Source organism: Phytophthora infestans, genomic scaffold, assembly GCF_000142945.1.
Source record: "Phytophthora infestans T30-4 supercont1.7 genomic scaffold, whole genome shotgun sequence".
Classification (NCBI taxonomy): Eukaryota; Oomycota; class Peronosporomycetes; order Peronosporales; family Peronosporaceae; genus Phytophthora; species Phytophthora infestans.
The window spans coordinates 1,147,658-1,166,533 of record NW_003303752.1 but is presented as its reverse complement, the minus strand read 5'-3'; the positions used below and the strand labels follow the sequence as shown (position 1 = coordinate 1,166,533).

Sequence of the window (18,876 nt, the reverse complement as noted above, 5' to 3'; positions counted from 1 at the left end):
TACACTGTGATCACCGCAATTAAATCCACGTGTTCGCCCCACACGACACTGTGAAGAAGCATATACGTGGGAAGTTGCTTCGATGGGCAATGAGACTCGGAGAATTCCGGTATGAGATACATCACATCGCCGGTGAAGACAATGTTTGGGCAGACATGGTATCACGTTGGGCACGTACGCCAACATGTACCAGTTTACGCAGAGTCACAACACGCAGTCAGCGCCAGCATGAACAACTGCTACTACGGCCACTTGACCAAGAAGGTTTTGTGTGGCCGACACTAGATGCTATCGTGAATGCTCAACGCAAGGTTGGATCCAAGGACATGCCAGACGGCCTAGAGGAAGGTGATGACGGGGTCCAACGCAAAGACAACCGGTTGTGGATCCCAACAGAGGCTACTGAACTACTCCAACGCTTGTGTATTATTGCACATTGTGGTCCCCAAGGCCATCGCGGTAGGGACGCGATGTTGGCCCACTTGGGACGCGTCTTTCACGTGTCCCAGTTACGCCAATGCGTAGACCGATTTTTGGTGCGCTGCCTACTCTGCCATCATGTTAAGGGGGGGAAGATAGTGCCAAGACCCTGGAGCGAGACTTACCGGACCAATGAGCGAAACCAAGCGCTTCACTGGGATTTTCTATACCTTGGTGAATCATTTGGTGACTTGAAGTATGTATTGGTGCTGAAGGATGATGCGAGTCACTACTGCGAATTGGTTAAGTGTGATCTACCTACCAGTACCGTTGCGGCTGATGCTATTATGGAGTGGCACAGTCGTTTTGGCATTCCGAAAGATTGGGTCAGTGACCAAGGATCTCACTTCAAGAATGAAGTGATTGAGGACCTCTGTGCTAGACTCAAGTGCAAACAAATCTTCTCGCCAACATACAGCCCATGGATCAATGGGTCTGTCGAGCGTGTCAACCGAGATATTTTGCAAGTATTAAGGGTCCTGATACTAGACTACAAGATCAACCATCGTGATTGGCCCAGGCTGATCCCGGTCGTGCAGGCCAGCCTCAACCATACTGCAGTGCCGTCACTGGCCAACAAAACGCCGAGCGAGTTGTTCACCGGCCTGGAGGCCCCCTCGCCTTTGCAAGCGGTGTTCCTCGGGCCTGAAGTGGCTCCAAATATACAGCCAACTCACACTTCTGCTAACATTGAAGAAAGCTTGGCCCGATTGCGAACTAGTGTGAAAGACATGCACAGAGCAGTTACAGACGCCCGCCTCAAGCAGACACTGCTTAACAAGAAAAAGGAACGTGGCGACACCATCGTCAACTTCAACGTAGGCGATTATGTACTGCGATCACGTGTCGATGAGAAGAGACAGATAAAGCTGCTCGTCACATGGATCGGACCCTACTCGGTGAACCAAACAACGTGTTCAAGGTCAAGCACCTTGTTACTGGTGAAGAACTTGATGTACATGCTTCGCGGCTAAAGTTCTTCGCTGACAAGGACCTCGAAATGACTGAGGAACTCCTGGAGCACGTGGCTGCCCAGGGCATTATGCTTCGCGTGCGCGAGCTAATGCAACATCGTTGGAGTGACCAGAGTCGTTCTTACGAAATCCTTGTCGGGTGGCAAGGTTTAGAAGCAATTGAGGACTCGTGGGAGCCTCTTACATCCCTAAACAAAGACGTGAGTGCGTTAGTGAAAGGATATGTTGCTTCGGCCAAAGACGCTAAGCTTGAGGACCATTTTAAAACCCTAGAAGCGTAGGCAAAACGGTATTGGCCGTGTATGTGTGTATACCCCTGGTATAATGACTGTATAGTCACTAAATTAAGGTTTTACCTTGATGCTGTGATTCTTTTGGTCAATATCTTGAGTAATATGCATGGTCAAGTCAACTTCAACGGCAACGTGTTGAAGTTGCACTGGTTATGTCATATATGATTTATACTGACGTGATCATAAGCCTAACGTCACCGAGTGGTGGTACACGAAATATATTTCGTACAAGTTGCAATTTTACCGTGTGGTCGGATTGGTCATGGAAAGGGACTGTAGTGGGTCGTGGTTTTAAAGCCCAACCGAGCCCATGCAATGCAGTCGAGTTGCGGCAGCAAGGTTGACCATCATCATGTGGTTGCAGTCAGCCATGTAAATGTGGCTCAGCGAGATATGGAGTTGAAGCTGAGCGTCTTTTGTTAAGTCAAAGACGCTTATCAGAACTGCCTGCTGTTATCTACAACTGTTCGTCTACTCAAGCTGGTGCATGCTGAAGTACGAGTTGAGCACCATCACTAGGACGCTAGTGATGGCAATGTGGGGAGCAAGTCGAAGTACATGTTTTAGTTTTCTCAGTTTCATTTTTGACAGCTAGTCGACAAGCTCAATACACTCGGCGACAAGACTTTACAGGAAGTGCCAGCTTCCTTCGAGTGTCTCTGAAGTTTCTTCTGAGCGCGACCTACTACAAGATGTTGACAGTGATGATGACAACGAGGGCGTCTCTGGTACTAGCAGCGAAGAAGACGCTGCTGCTACCAATTTGGGCGCAGATGTGATCAGCAATGACAGTGATACCGATGAAGGCGACACTGAAGCCGACCAACCTCGTGCCGCGCAGACCATCGTGGTCTAAGCATTTTAACCCAACTGCTTAGCTTCGTATCTTTCACTTCAATATGTAGCTTAGCAATTGGTCCTGTGTTTGGTAGGGCCGTCAGGAAACCCGCCGACCCAATTATCAGGCCCTACCCGTACACGACCCCAAAAATAGCTAACTACAGATTTCAGCTTGTCAGCGTTGGCCACACGTTGTTCATACTCCCCCACGAACGCCTTCATCACGGGGATGTCCATACGTGTTCCCTTGACTGTCCCGTTGGAATGTTTGCCCGTGAGAATTCCACTCGAAAGAGGAGCCCAAGTTGTCAGGCCCAGCTTGTACTTCTTGTACAAGTGAAGATATTCATGGTCCACCCTCGAGCGATTGAGCATGTTGTAGATGGGTTGCTCCACTACTGGGCGGATGAGACCAAGACTGTCAGCGATCTCACACGCCTCCATGATGAGTGGTGCAAGCCACTGGCTGGTGCCCCAGTAAAAGGCCCAGCCCCGTTCAATGACGTAGTTCATGGCTCGCACAGTCTCTTCGAGGGGCGTGTACGGGTCCGGTCGAATGCAGTAGAGAATATCGACGTACTCCAGATCCATCCGCTTGAGCGACGCCTTCAAGCCTTCGGTGATGTGCTTGCGAGTCAAACCCTGGTCGTTAGGACCCGAGCCTCCGTGGAAACCCTTCGTTCCCATACCGAGTTTGGTGGCGACCACGAGGTCCTCACGCTTCCACGTACCATCCTGGATGCCCATCTTGATAGCAGCTCCCGTGTACTCCTCTCCGAGACCCATGCCGTACGAATCCGCGTTGTCGAAGAAGTTGATACCATGCTCAAACGCCGTCTTCATGATCTCGTACCAGAGTTCTGGGCTTTTCGTCTCGCCATATTCCATAACGCTTCCCACGTACACAAGCAGCTTGATGATTGGGTGATTGTATCGGGCGTTCAGAAGCGGCGCCAGCGCTCTTGCAAGGTGTGCTCCCTCTATCGAGGTGAGCAGAAGAAAAGCTACCAGACTACTTACTACTGTGAAGACTGCTCGCAGGGTGATGCAAAGTGCTTCCTCTGTCCCAAGGCGCGCAGAGGCACGGATACAACGTGTTTTCAAGTGTGGCACGACGACTTCGAATGTGGCGCGTCAATTCCGAGTCACCTAGGTAAGCGTGTCGTTCTGCGCCGTGCCCCCAAGGCCGCCGGAGTGCGAAAGAAGACACGTCGAGAAATCTTGTCTGAGGAGAAAGAAGAGAGCTAGTGAGCCTCCCGTACGGTCTTTAGCAATGCTACTAATGCATTTTGTTGAGTTTTATATGATTGCTGTGCTGTGTAGTTCCGGTTATAACTGTGTTTGTGGATTGTGATCCCGATCACATGATCGGCTAAGTTGTATCTGTGTACTTGTTAGTCAGCGATGCTGAAGTACGTCGTCAGTGTTACGACGTAAAAATCGGAAACCTCTGTATAACTTATAGTCCCATCTTAATGATCAGCCAAGTGGAAAAGACAGACTAATACAAACTCCTAGATAATTGTATGCTGTAAGTTACGACGTAAAATAAGGCGGTTCGTGGCCTGAATTCGCGGTAATAAAGGGGTTACCGTATTCCTTATGTGATTGGCGACGCTCGGTCATTAGCGACAAATCCAGCAGCCAATCAAATTGATTTAAATTTCGTGTCGTCGCGCTTTATGTGCTTGGCGACCAATATAATTTTGAGCATGTTATATAGTTTTTTTATGCAGGTATCTTTTATGCTGGCAGAAAGGCTGGACCACCTCAAGAATTTGACTGTCGCCAATCACATAAGGAATACGGTAAATGAATCCTCGGAAATAGAAAAAAATCGTCCTGGAGACCAAGACGGCGTCATCGCATCGTCCAGTAGCCCCCATGTCGTCCGCGAGCTGTCTGCACCATCATTCGCAGCTTGCAGTTCGTGCTGCTGGCTCTGTTGCCGCGCTATCTCCGATGCACTTTGCTGGCGGACGAATGTCAGACAAATTTGACACACAACCACGCGTACGCTTCTTGTCGATGGGCCCTTGTCTCGACCTGTGAGGACTTTGAATATTTTCTTGATGCGGCAACTCGAGCACAACAGCATGCCACAGACCGCACACGTATTGTCAGAGCTAGGCAAGCCGTCTCGACCGCGACTGTGTCTTCTTAATTCTTCTTTACAGACGCCACAGAGCGACAGATCCATCCACGTTGCAGTTAACGCTCGTCTTCGCCGGCTACTTGGATCCTTGAGAGTGTTGAGAATACACCACTGAAGCTTCTTCTCTTCGGCCAGTCTCGGTGCCTCCCAGAATCCCAACACTGCGACCCACATGGCGTTCATCACAATGGTATCCAAGATATGGCCCATAGTCTCCACGTATACTTGAATGTACACGTCGACTGCTCCATCCTGCTCCTTATACAGCGCCCCATACATCAACTTTCCTCGTGTCATCGGCTTGAGAAGCTCTGGCAGTTGAGGCAGCGGCGCAGGCTGGACCAAATCATACCCGATACGATCTCCATTTGCACGTGTAATGACCCCCGACGCTGATAAATTAATGAAATCTCTAGGACGCACGAGCATGCTTAGTGGCCATCCTTGCTCGCCTACCATCCACATTACACTGAGATTCTGATATGGGTCCTCCACCGTTGGCCCTGACAGTTTCGCTAACGTGGCTCCACTAACGTCATGTGACGAAATCGATGCTGCACGGACACGCAAATCCCCGAAGGTTTGTGTTGTCACTCTAAACATGACGTCGTCCAAGCTGGCCTGGATGGTGCCGACCGCGAGCAGTACGGCTGGATTCTCCCACTTGTCTCCGGGCATTTGCAGATCTCGGCGGCCGATGTGGTGGCGCTCGCAATACAGCGACGCGTTGCTTTGTGTCTTGTGGCGTTTCCAGCGCGCACTATCCAGATTCGAGTGGTGGCGTGGCGATCCTCGTGTGGTGACGACGCGCTCGTCATAACTGCGCAGTGTCCGATCCAAGAGCTGCAGAGTGAGTTCCTGACATTGCTCCTGTTCCTCGAACGTCAGCTGAAGCGGCTTGAACGGAATACGTCCGCGATAACCTTCACCGGCCTCCATTGTCGGCGTGCTACTAGTAACTGGCAAGTGGATTAGTGACCACGGTATCCTTTATCGACCGCGAAGATTCCGGCTGGTCTTCGGATCTTGAAAGCAGACGCCATAGCGCACGCGCGACACCGAAATGCCACAGTACAGTGGCATTTCAGCTCTGAGGGGCTACAGACCACTGCGGAATCTATTAGATTCAATCCAACCTTCACTTCAACGAAGCGAATTTACTGTCAAGTTGACAGTCAACAAATGCGCGTGATCTTTGTAGATAAAAGTACTTCATTCGATGAAGTTCATAGTGTATGCCTACACCGAAATTGACTACTATAATCCTGCTTTAAGATCGTGATCTTTTTCGAAGGTCTATCTGTGCCTTACGTTGGAGCTTGTTCCTTTCCGAAATCTCTTGATCTTCTGAGTTCAAGGTCTCAAACGGTTATAATAGCCTAGATTTCTCTGGCGTGCAAAAGTCTTGAGTTAAGACTACGCTCTGCAGCTGCGTACTCTGCTTCGCTTCCTGACAGTGACACCTTCTGAGAGGTACATGTACGATCTCTTACGGCCCATTCACGAGACAAAATGATGACGGCTTACAAGTTCGGTGAGACTCTGTACCTCTGGGACCCGGAGTCTCAGACTGACTGTCAAGGTTGACACACTGAAGATGATCTCTCAGATCTTATCTATACAGGCTGCACGCATGTAAGGTGAACAAGGGGCCCTGGTCCAGGGCTCCAGGCGTATCAATACCTGTACTACGTAGTTCCTCGCCACACAAAAAAGGTAAGATCTCCATTTCAAATGACACGTTCACTACTTTAGACTGTACAAGTGCCTTAAGCTAACGCTACACGTGCATTTCGTATTGGGCGCTACGTCAGCCATGTTTCTTCTCCGTCAGAGTAAACGTCTGAAATGGAGAAGTGTCGGTCTGGGGACCACATAAACATTGCTGAGTCATCAGCGAGGCCCCACAGCGGTTGACTGCTGCTGCAAGTGTCCGTCGCGGAATACATGAGACGGTATTGGTACTGCTCCCACGCAATTTTAGCTGCGCTCTCCTTCTCGATAAGTTTCAAACAGTTCTTACACAATCTGATAGCTACATTTCGAGTCACCGCGCCTTTGCTGCTTCCCGTGGTCGTTTTAATGGTGCGCTTCACACTGCAGCTAAAGCACAAAATCGACGCACACGCTGCACATGTAATGGTCCCTCGGGAATACTCGCTTTGGTTTCGCGGCACTAGGACAGCTGTACAGCGACTACAAGACGGAAGATCCGTCCGTGATTTAGTCTCCGATGTCTTGCGCTTACTGCTCGCCCTCTTTACAGCGTTGGTGATGACGCACCATTCGAGTTTTTTCTCTTCTGAAAAACTTGGAGCTTTCCAAAACCCAAGAATGGAACTCCAGATCCCGTTCATCATTACAGCGTTCACACCAGCGCCCATAGTCTCTACGTGGACATAAATGTAGACGTCGACAGCCCCGTTCTCCTCTCGAAATAGTGCCCCGTACATGAATTTTCCCCGCTTTATTGAGCCTGGAAGTTCGGGACACTGAGGTAGTTGTGCCGGCTGAACAATCTCGTACCCGATACGGTCACCGTTTGCTGTTGTGATGATCCCACAGGCACACAAGTTGACGAAGTCTCTTGGGTTCACAACCATACTCAGTGGCCACTTTTGTTCCCCCACCATCCAGACCACACTTTGGCTGTTAAACGGATCTTCTTCCGTAGGTCCAGATATTTTGGCGAGCATAGCTCCTCGTATTTCTTGAGATGCCATTGAAGCCGCTCGTAATTGCATGTCACCGAATGATTGCGTCGTAAGTCCGAGCATGACGTCGTCCAGACAGCTGTGAATTGTGCCGACGGCGAGAAGAACCAGTGGACTCTTCCAGTTCCCCCACGGCATGTGGAGATCTTGGGGTCCCCCACGACGGCGCTCACAGTAGAGAGAGGTATAGAGTTGAGTCTTGACACGTTTCCAGCGAGCACTCGTCAGCCGCGAATGGTGGAGAGGGGATCCGTTCGCCGCGACACCTCGCTCATCGTAGCTACGTAGAGTTTGGTCCAGTAACTGCAGTGTGCGCTCTTGACATCTCTCCTGCTCTTCAACGGTCAACTGTAGCGGAGAGAATGGGATGCGACCACGGTACCCGGAGCCCGTGTCCATCTCTAAAGCTGAAAGTGAAACAATTGAGCAGTGCAATTTAGCTCGACTTCAGTATTCGCTGTTGCTTTGTCGTGCACGTCGAGACAGCGCGTTCACATCTTTAAAGATTATTGATAGTCAAACTTTAAGAGCCGAAATTATGCACGCTTTCGCCAGCGTGGAAACTCTTCTTTATGCACTCATAAACTAAAATGGTTTCTTTTCTGAAGCCTACTGAGTGGCTTAACTTGGTGGTCGACCCGTTCTTGCTTGAACTGCGATACCGATACCTTACGTGATGTGTCAATTTAGAAAATTCCAGCATTTTACTTTCCAAAAATTAGAACAATGATATTATTTGTTTTCTGTGAGGGAAAATAATGTATTATGTCGTACTACGTAGTAGTAGTATTGTTTTGTTGTACGAGTTTTGTCTACTCACTATCATGCGCGTCGGAAGAACATTCGTTCCGGGTCGCCCACAGCGATGTCCTCTTCGGGTGGTACCCAAGAATTGCGTTGCTGGCGTGCAAAAAGTCGCAGTTGGATCATACGCTGCGCGAAGAACTTCGTGTCTTCGTAATACTGTCGTTGAGCTGTCTTCGCCATGGCTTCGCGTTGTGCTGTAGTGGTATGTTTAAGTACGTATCCCACGGAGTCGCAAAGATTTTGAGCTGAAAATTTGGCTACAAGTCCATCGGCCGCTTTGAGTCCGTGTGTGCCGCGATATGCTCCTCCAAGAAGAATATCGGGACCGGATTCACGCTCTGTTTCCACTAGGACTCCCATATCCTTTGAAGAGATAAGCTCGTTCATCGGGTGTGCGTCTGTTGTGATGATTACCCCCCCTGACGCACGAGCTTGGTCAATATAGTGACCGTAACCTTCTTGTGTGCTAGGACAGAGGAAAAATGCCGACTCGGCCATCACTTTTCCAAAGCCTACCGAGTCCATCCGCTTACGAATTAAATTCACATTTGGTGCCTCGAGGATCGCATCTTCATAAGTCGATTTGTAGCGTTCTCCATAGATATCCTCATGAATATAAAGTTCCAGAGGTGGGAAGGTGGGATGCGATAACCAGCAGTCAAGGACTTGTTCAGTGCCTTTATATACACTGTAAGTACAGTATGTAAGTTGCAATAAACTACTAAATAGAATATACTTTTTCTTACGTACCTGGAGCCCGCCGTGTGTATGAATTGCACGTCTGCAAAGCTTTTCCGTCGTATATTTTCTGCTCCGAGCATTTCAACGGCGTGTGCTGTAGTGTCTGAAGACGTGAAGCGAGTGTAAAACACCTTGGCATTGCGCGGATTCCCCTCCTGTGCATACCACGCCTTGACTCGCTGATCACACGCCAACGTTCTGCACAGCACAGCATCCACACGCCAATATTCTTTCGCCGTCAGCTCGCGCATCTCAATATTTGGCATGATATAAATCGGCTTCTCTTTCGGCCACTCCGATCTCGTCGGGCGATCATCCCAATAGTGATTGAAGAATAATATCGGCGTCAGTGGACACAATTCGTAGTACATGACGCTTTTATTCGTCTCAGGGTCCAAGAATTTGTCCTCCAACGCCCACAATGGCAGCAATCTCGAGTGTAGATCTGTAAAAAAAATTAATCAGCATCGCTAAAAATATTTTAAATAATACTAAAATCCTTACATTTTGTAAATGCCACCGCATCTTCACAGTATCCAAGTCCGCGGATTCCGTCGGGTAGATAAATGTCCACGTCGGGACATTTTTTCAGTTGTTCAATGACTCGTGGGTCGCCTCTTTCGAGTACTTTCGCCTCTTCTCTCTTCTCTTGGTCGGAGTTTTCAGGTGCACCATGTTGCCATGGGATAATTGCCTGTTTCTTAGCTACACAAGCGGAATGTAGCCAACTCAGATGCTCGCGCTCCTGAACGGGCACATCGCTGTTTTTGTCCGTCATCCATTGTGGCACTTGGATTTTGGCGAACTCGGCGTCCTCGAGATCCGGAGGCGACAGAGCGAAGCGTTCGGAGTCCTCTGGGACCTCCACGAGACGGCGACCGGTAGAGAACTGTGCGTGTCGGAAGAGCAACAGCTCGAGCAGCAGGAAACTCGCAGCGTAGACCAATAGCAACGGCCCAATGCGCCACGAACGGCTGGACGAACGTGTAGGCGTGAAAGATGGCAAGGGCGAAGCCTTGAGTGTCACGGAACGCAGCTCACGCTTCATAGCGTGCGACGCCTGTGGTGGACAGTGAGAATTGAAGAATGTGGTGGGGATTACTGAAGTTGTGATGATGGCTACAACGTGTCGTGCACGGATTGACCAATCACCACGGCGTATCCATTTTCGGAATTATTCGAGCGGGTGTGTAATATGGGTGCACGAAGAAAAGAAGGTATCCGCTTCAACTGGCGGCGGTTCGTCAATGAGCAATAGAAATGCAGCATGCTAATTTGGTTGCATTACCCACTTTAATGGGGTCGAAATTTTGAGCTGCAGTCAGATGGAAATGTCACTGACAATGCCAGCCTAACAATCTGCCAATTGGCCGCACTGTCGTCCGTCGCCTTTTTAAGCTGATTGTATATTTAGAAATCCTAGTAATGGAAGGCTCGCTTTTTTATTACATGTATTTATGCTTCGAAGTAGTACTGTATTATTAAAAAAAAGTAAAGCGCTTCGAAGTACAGGGTACAATTCAATAAAGGAGATCCAAGACGTTTTAGCAGCGATTTTTTTAAAGTACAGCGCTCATATATCGATTGTCAGCGAAATTATAGCTGTGCTATCTAGGGTTTAGTTCCAGCTCATATCACTATACTGTACACCCAATCGAATAAATCCGACCTTGCTTTTTGTCACGGTACACAGCTACAGGGAAGACTCGCCATTCTCTCCGACTACGTTCGGAAGATCTGCTTGCTACAGAAGACGCAGGCCACGTCCAAACAACTATGCCCTCCGGCCCAATCGGCGGCGTTCCAAGTATAGGGTGGAACCGCAGGCCGTCGACAAGAGTGGGAATTTGCGTTGGGCCTCCACGCGGTAGTGGTTTACAGAAAGGTAAGGAACCTAGGGCTCTGCTTGGAGCTTTAGGTAGAAGCCCAGTCGTGATGTTCCTTCTTACAAGAGAAGTGCTCAAGAATACGACAACAAGTTTACATTTACGTGATAAGCCTAAGTTCCTACGTCGGCCTGCTAGATACACGACCCCGACCTAAGGAGAATTACCGCGACAATTTGGTGGAGAAGCAGGGTATCTTCACGCCGAAGAATCGTAGGAGCGTAAGCGCGGAGTGAGCCGCCCCTTTGGCAACGGAGCGCCGAAGAGGGAGGAAAAAGGAAGTGGGAACGCCAGGAGCGCCCACGGTTAGTCCGGTGAGGGGTATGGCGGTGAGACGAGGGAAGAAGGTGGGGGACGGTCGTCTCCGCTTCTGCCCAAGTCACGATTCAAAGCCGAGATCTATGAGGAAGATAAGCGCGCGCCTAGTACCGCCGGAGGTGGCGAACAGGAGGAGGTCCGCGTCAGAGGAAGTGGAGACGTTCCAGCGGTAATTGAAACGCCTCGGTCGGCCGATTCAGAAGAACGGAGCGACGCTGAGAGAGCCAAGCAGCTGGGAATAATGAAGGAGGTCCTGTTAGAACCCGAGACGCGCGAGGAACAAGAGCGGTTGGATGTCATCTTGAAGCATTTAGCTTGGAGGCCAGGACAGAGTGAGAAGCTGAGAGCACTCATGTCAAGAGCGCCCGAGAGGTGGCGTTCTCTTTCGACCCGTCACACCCCTCGCTGACATCCCTCAGGGATGCTGGAAGCGCCAGGGAGGCAGCCACCCCGACGAACGCGAGCACGGAAGCAAGGCTTGCAGGGGGAGGAACGACCCCGGGAACGGCCACGTACCTTTCGGGACGACCTGAAAGTCGGGTGGCTACGCCAGCTCGATCGGCGACGACGCCTGCGAGGTCGGCTTCCACGCCTGCCCGATCCGGAGGAACGCCGGCCCGGTCAGAGGCGACGCCTGCCCGATCGACGACTGCCTCGGCGAGTTTCATGATCACGCCTGCGAAGTCTGCGTCGACGCCTGCCAAATCTGTGTCGACCCCTACCCGCTCATTAGCAGCGTCCGCCCGATCTGGAACGCCTTTCAACGACTGGAGGCTGCAAGCACTGGTAGAAGAGTCGGTCGCGAGAGTACTCCGAAAACTGACGTTGTCGCGCGATTCTAGCGCGGGAACGCCTCGCGAACGGTGGGACCCGATGTGCACTACACGCCTGGGTCGGCCAGATTGGAACGTACGGGGCTAAACCGACCTCCGAGCGCTCATCGAATGGAGTACCAGAGACCTCAGATCCCTCGAGCCCCGACACCAGCGAAGACTTCAATGTTGGTGAAGATGCCTTTGGGAGCGGTTCCCGCGTACCGAGGCGTACCGAAGAAGATTAGTCCTTACGGGAACGGGATAGTAGGCGGAACGCCCAGAATGGGAGCGCACTATTCCCAGTACCAGTCGATGACCCAGCCTACTGCCGGGTGGGGCCAGAGTGGAGCGCTACCCGCTAGGTCCGCAGCTCCCGTAACACCAACTTAGGAGTATCCGAATCTGCCCACGCTATGCCTCTAGCGACAGAGGGTGCATCACCGTCGTATATGAGGAACCAAGGCCTTGAAGGGAGCGCCGGATCCCGAGGTGCTGAGTATCGACGCGAGGGCGTCCCTGAACGCGCAGATTACCCTTGGCGAGCCATTCCTTACGTTGGTATCCTGATTGAGTTGAGGAACGCCATGAAGGTGATCGCTCCATTCTACTCGAAGACGGCTACGAACGAGAGAGCGGCAGCTTTCTGGCGTTTTTTCGAGAGGTGCACCTACGGAATGGACAGCCTGATGCGGTTGACGGCGTTCGAGCAATACCTCAGGGGTAAGGTGGGTCAGGCGTGGTGGTATAACTCGAGGATCGACAGTTTCGAGAACCTTCGAGTAAAGTTCCACAACCGATTCATCTGCCAAGCGCCTGCCCAACTCTGGAACCGCCTCAAGAACGCCAGGCGAAGTCGCGGTGAGTCGGCCGAGGAGTGGACCATGTGCGAGGCCCTGAACTACCATGAGCCTCGTATGAGGTACAAGTTCTTCTTGAACGGCCTGCGGAACAAGCAGATGAAGGCGGTTTTGAACGGTAATACGGTCGGAACGATCCGATAGGCCTGCGACCTGCTGATTTACAAGAATCTGCACATGCCAGTCGAGGAGGAGGACGAGTTTGTGGACGATGGAGCGCCTGTGACCCGCAAAAACAACGCGAGCTCGACGCAGTCGCAGATGCTACAGCAGTTACAGCTAATAAATCAGTCCATGCAGAAACAGCTACAAGGTGCAGGGGCGCAGCAAGGATACATCAGCGCGATAGTGCCTGCAGTTTCTCATGATCAAGGCGTTCCGACTCCGGTTGGGAGCGCCTCGTCGGCTGCGAACGCTTTAACGCCTGAGAACGCCCCGTCGAGCCTTGGCCCACTGAGGATTAGCCTCGGCCCAGACACGCGTACAACGGAAGGAGAAGTTGTACGTGGTCGCGAAACCTGCCCGCGAGGACAAGGGCGATGCAACAGGTGCAACGAGCTCGGTCACTTTTTTATGGAGTGTAACTGGCCGAGACCCCACGGATCCTATCGGAACGAAGAACGCCGTCGTATGGAGTGCTTTCTCTGCGGCGAGAAAAACCACTCGGTGGCAAAATGCCCTAGCCCGGACCGACTGCGTAGCTTGATGCAGAACGCGACCGCTGGGAACGCCATCGCGTCATCCGGAACGGCTCAACAGTGAAGGGGGCAGGAGGGAGGGAAAGGAAGTGTCGCTCCTTCCTCTTGCCTAAAGGGCGACACGCCGAGTGGTGAGGGCCCACCTAGACTAACTACTAGTGGATCCGAGAATACTCTCCCGGGAGGTGTGACGGATGTGAAAAGTACTCGAGGCGTGCCAGTCTCAAGTGCGAAGACTGAAACTGTGGAACAGGAAACGAACGAAGCGAGCAGCCCAACGGAAAGGGTGGGCTCCATACTGGGCAAGAACGAAGTGAGCATCCCAACGGGACGGGTGGGCTCCATAGTGGGTAAGAGCGAAGTGAGCATTCCAACAGAGCGGGTGGGCTCCATCCTGGGCGAAGTGAGTATTCCAACGGAGCGGGTGGGCTCCATCCTGGGCAGGACGAAGTGAGCATCCCAACGGAACGGGTGGGCTCTAAACTGGAAGAGAGAGCAGTCCAACGGAGCGGACCAGCTTTCGGCAAGAATGGGGAACGAACGGCTCTTTGAGTGAGCCCAAGGGAAGAGAGGAAAATGCGGAAAAGGCAACGGAACGCTTGGCCGCTACGCGAGAACGAGGGGATGGAACGACGAAGCGTTCCAAATGAGAAGGAAGGGGCGAGACTGGAACTACGGAACGCTTCAGTGCGACGTCTGAGATTGACAAGAATGCCTTGTAAACGACGACTGAAGATGCCGCGAGTGCAAGAACAAACCAAGTTTTGGTGGTAATAGGGGTGGTTAGTGCGACTACCACTCAGGAGACCGAAAGTACTAAGGAGAAGGATTCTACAGGACGTTACGACCGCCTGTTCACCGACGAGGAGCTGAATATGCTCGAGCACGGTGAAGGTCACAGAGCAAAGGATGAACCCGAGGAGCACGAGAAGGAACTTGAGAAGCGATGGTACCCCGTAAATGAACAGGGCGCTCTGCTGCGAGCAAAAAGGAACGCCGAGGAACAAGGGAACGCCGACTCTATCAAAAATGAGTGCGGTACTAGGGATCTCAGACGAAGTACTGGAACTCACACGAAAAGTCTCGTCAGGAGAGCTAAGAACGCCTGAGTATTGGCTGAATTGGTATGACCGGAAGCCGGAGGCTTCTACGGGGGCCAAGCGGGTGAATCAAGACTTTAAGGACGCTAGTGAGCAAACGGAACGGCTGCCGCCTGTTATAGGTGTGATTTCCGATAAGATGAGCGCAGACACGGAATCACGAGAAACATCTGAAGAGGACGGGGAGCGCGACTTTGAGCGGAACGTATGTGTTTAGCTCGACGATCTTTCTGTTCCAACCACCAGGGCTACCGACGAGAAGGTTGGAACGCTTCCGTTCAGGTGGCGTTCCAAGATAAGGAGTCGTGTGTACGAGCTCCTGAAACAAGGAAAGAACGCCCTAATGGAGCGCGAAGTAGCGAATCCAAAAGGGGTAGAGCAGGACGGTGCGACAGAAGAAGTTCCCCCGTTACGTTGCAAGAAGGGAAAGGCTTTCTAGACGAAGAGGTTCTGCGTGAATACCTCCTCGGAGTAGATGGAGCGCCTACGGAGGTGTTCCCCAAACGCGCGATGACTTGGACACGAAGCTATTTTTAGACGGAGGCCCCGACCAATCGTGACAAGTTATGGGACAGGAGAAAGAGAAAATCCGAAATAGTTGGACTAGTTACAGCGACAGATGGGGCAAATCCATGGAAGAAAGTGGAGTTCAGTTTGCCAATCAGCAACGAGGAGCTCAGGATAAAAGAAGAAAACCCCGAAGTGTATCGTGCGAACAAGAGAAGAGCGCCGAAAGAGCTAAGAGGACCGGGGCTCTGCGAGGTAGACAGCGAGGAGGCTACGCACGTCGATGAAGACGTCGTCTCGACGGGCAAGCGCGTCATCGGTAGTGTGGGAGGAGTGCAGGCCCTATCAGACGGCTTCATCGACAGTTGTCCGTCTGAAATGCTGGCAGACACAGGTGCGGCCGCCAGCCTGGTAAATAAGCGCGTGTTGAAAAGACTAGGGCGAGCGTCGGAGACTCTGAGACCTTAAACGGTAGGTTTGGACAGCGTTTCAGGACACGCGATTCGAGTACGCGGGGTTGTTGGCCTGCCTGTAACACTAGGAGCGCTTGAGCGAGCGCTCCCGTTCGTGGTGGGCGACAATCTGTTCGTAGACGCCAATATCGACACGGACTCGCTGAAGGCATTCCGCGCCGGGATAGACCTGGAAGATCAAAAGATGACACTAAAGGGGACTGGAGACATCATCCCTTTAGGTAAAACGAGGGTGGAGGAGACGTATGTAGCTACCGTATCGACTAGAGTGCTTCTAGAGCCTGGTTGTCATGCGCTGGTAAGATCAAGAGTTCGGGGGAGGGTGAAGGACTATTCGGCACTGTTGGTGGAAAGCGTTCCGGGAACGGACGAGTCACTGAGAGTGGCGAGGACGCTCTGCGCGGTAGCGGAAGGAACGGTCTTGGTGGGAGTGTGCAATGCCTCCGCCTAAGAAGTGGAAATCCTACCCGGAGCTTACGTCGCCGCCGTGACGATCGTCCCTAAAACGGCGTTCTTAACCCGCGTTCCTTCTGAAAGTGGAGCGGCTGAGAACGTCAGCGCCGTGTTAAGTGCTGGTAATGACAGTATAGTCGCCGGAGTTGGAACGCCTGAGGAAGAAATGATCGTAGCCATGAAGAACGACGATGAGGATGACTTTAAGATGGACTTTGAAGACTCCTCGTTGGGTGCCGAGCAAAGAGGGCTTTTTGCGGAAATTCTAAGAGACCTGCGAAACTTGTTTGTGGAGATCTCGAAGAAACCTGGAAGAATGGAACTTCTTAAGGTTAGCATCGACACGGGAACGCATGCGCCGATCAAACAGCCGCGTTATCGGGTCTCTAAAGCGGAAGGAGTCGTCATGGAATCGGAAATCCAGGAATACTTGGACCTTAGCCTCATCCGGCCGTCGCCAAGCCCTTGGGCTAGTCCCATCTTCATGATTAGGAAGCCGGACGGAAGAATTCGATTTTGTATTGACTATCGGAAGCTGAATGCTGTCACCGTGAAGGACAGGTATCCGATGCCGTTGATAGATGCCATTCTGGATTTTCTCGGGAGCGCCTCGCTATTTTCTACAATGGACATCGCCTTTGGGTATTGGAACGTTCCCATGGACCCAGGCAGTGTGGAAAAGACGGCCTTTACAGGCAAGTTTGGGCTCTACGAATGGCTAGTGATGCCGTTCGCCTTGTGCAACGCCGTTCCAGCCTTCGAATGCCTGATGGAGAACGTTCTCGTCGACCTCAAGTGGAGAACTTGTCTCGTGTATCTTGATGCCTGCGTGGTGTTCGGTGACGACTTCCTGATTCATCTGATTCGCGTGCGTCAGGTACTGGAACGCTTCCGAGGTGCGGGGTTCAAGCTAAAGATGGAGAAGTGCCATAGGGGGGGCGTGACCAGGTGACGTTCTTAGGTCATATTGCCACACCTACGGGTATCATGCCGAGCCCTAAAAAGGCAAAGGCGGTGATGAACATCGAGAGGCCACATGGCCTTCATATGTAAGGGCATTCCTAGGGCTAGCTAGCTACTTTAGGCGCTACATACCAGGCTTTGCGACTATTGCGGCACCTTTGGAGCGCTTGAAGCAGAAGGACGTGCCGTCTGTGGAATGACGACTGTGAAGTGACGTTACGCCAGCTTCAGCGAGCTCTTGTGAAGCCTCCTATATTGGTATACCCCAATTTCAAGGCGCGCTTTAAGCTGTTCGTGGACTCGTCTCACCTGGCCGTAGGGGCATGTCTAATGCTGGAGGTTGACAAGCGTGACAGAGCCATAGCATATGCAAGTAAAATGTTGGTAGGGTCTCAACGAAACTGGATTTACAAGACGAGCGGAGCTACGGAAATCGAGTGCTGAGGAATTGTCTGGGCGACGCTTAAGCTTCGGAGCTACCTCAGTCATGCGGAATTCGACCTCTACACTGATCATCAGGCTCTAACATAGAGTTTTGGGGAAACTACTAGGACAACCAATGTCAAGTTGGCTCGTTGGGTGATGGAGTTATCGCAGCTGCAGTTCAAGATCTATCACAAGCCAGGAACGTCAATGGGACACGCAGACGGCTTGTCACGATTGTACCATCGACCTGACACTTACGTTGTAGGTGCAATACGAATGGCTGACTTGCTCAACGAGGATGGCGGCGACCCCGCAAGCCAGATGGCTCGCGACGTCGCGCCTTGGCCCTTTGAAGTGAGTATCCCGGGTTCAAACCTCAGTCGGGGAGACCCCTGAAACAGGCGTTCCCGAGAACCCTCCCGTGGACCTCCGAAGTACCGGAACCCCTTACTCAGGATGAACAGGAAGAGGACTTGCAAGGACGCGCTCCACGGGTTGATCAGTCCCCAGTGGATGCATTCGTGTTAGATTCCGACAAATCCGTACGGGAACAGGAGAAGGAACCTTGGATGTGTGATTTGAAGGCGTTCCTAAAGGACGGAGCTTTGGCTCTCGACCCCCAGCTGCGGGTGACCGTGTTAAAGATGTCGCCCCACTACCTAATCAAGAACAAGGTCCTGATGCGACTTGTTCATCTGGGAGCACGCGCAGGGCCGACCCGAGGTATAAGGTTCCTGTCGTACCGTTGCCGTTCATCGAGACCGTTCTTCGCTACTGCATCGCCGACATCTTCTCCGCGCATCTCGGCAAGACGAAGACAACTGACAAAGTGAGGCGTCACGCCTACTGGTATGGATGGAGAAATGACGTGGTTGAATACGTGCGTGAGTGTGCTATCTGCAGTGGAGGCAAGGGACAAAGACCCTGGAGAGCTGGCTTAATGCAACGCATGCCGGTCCAAGAGCTATCGGGTCCGTTCTTGTTGGTGGTGGTGGATGCTGTCGGACCACTGGTCGTTACGCCAAGGGGGAACAGGTACATCTTAGTGTTTGTGGACTACTTTACGCGATGGGCAGAAGCTTTTGCGGTCGTCTCACTGGGTACCATCTCCTTCGTGAACGTAATGATAGAAGGAGTGATTAGTCGACATGGCGTTCCGGAACGCCTATTGAGTGATCGCGGTACCAACCTCACGTCGGATTTGGCCAAGTCACTTTACCAAACGCTGGGTATAAAGAAGCTGTAAGGTGCTGCCTATCACCCACAGACACAGGGCCTCGTGAAACGATTCAACGGAACGCTGATGGAGATGATAAGGATGTTCGTTAACGAAACGCAGACTGACTCGGACGTGTACCTGCCGCGGGTTCTCTTCG

General features: G+C 51.9%; 4 protein-coding genes across 4 annotated transcripts; all 4 read right to left on the bottom strand.

Moving 5' to 3' along the window:
• Positions 1-2,783: 2,783 nt before the first annotated feature.
• PITG_05201 (voltage-gated potassium channel subunit beta, putative) lies at positions 2,784-3,430 on the bottom strand (the record flags this gene model as incomplete). The annotated part of the gene is made up of 2 exons (XM_002998839.1): positions 2,784-2,833; positions 2,875-3,430. 2 exons carry the CDS (start codon positions 3,428-3,430, stop codon positions 2,784-2,786), a joined length of 606 nt encoding a protein of 201 aa, XP_002998885.1.
• A 1,494-nt stretch (positions 3,431-4,924) lies between these two features.
• PITG_05200 (uncharacterized protein) lies at positions 4,925-5,681 on the bottom strand (the record flags this gene model as incomplete). The annotated part of the gene is made up of 3 exons (XM_002998838.1): positions 4,925-4,955; positions 5,020-5,562; positions 5,626-5,681. The coding sequence occupies 3 exons, from the start codon at positions 5,679-5,681 to the stop codon at positions 4,925-4,927; spliced, it is 630 nt and encodes a 209-aa protein (XP_002998884.1).
• Positions 5,682-6,533: 852 nt separating this feature from the next.
• PITG_05199 (uncharacterized protein) lies at positions 6,534-7,634 on the bottom strand (the record flags this gene model as incomplete). Its single annotated transcript, XM_002998837.1, has 1 exon — positions 6,534-7,634. One exon carries the CDS (start codon positions 7,592-7,594, stop codon positions 6,548-6,550), a length of 1,047 nt encoding a protein of 348 aa, XP_002998883.1.
• Positions 7,635-8,158: 524 nt separating this feature from the next.
• On the bottom strand, positions 8,159-10,075 carry PITG_05198 (uncharacterized protein; the record flags this gene model as incomplete). The annotated part of the gene is made up of 3 exons (XM_002998836.1): positions 8,159-8,951; positions 9,014-9,449; positions 9,509-10,075. The coding sequence occupies 3 exons, from the start codon at positions 10,050-10,052 to the stop codon at positions 8,279-8,281; spliced, it is 1,653 nt and encodes a 550-aa protein (XP_002998882.1).
• Between the last annotated feature and the right edge of the window lie 8,801 nt (positions 10,076-18,876).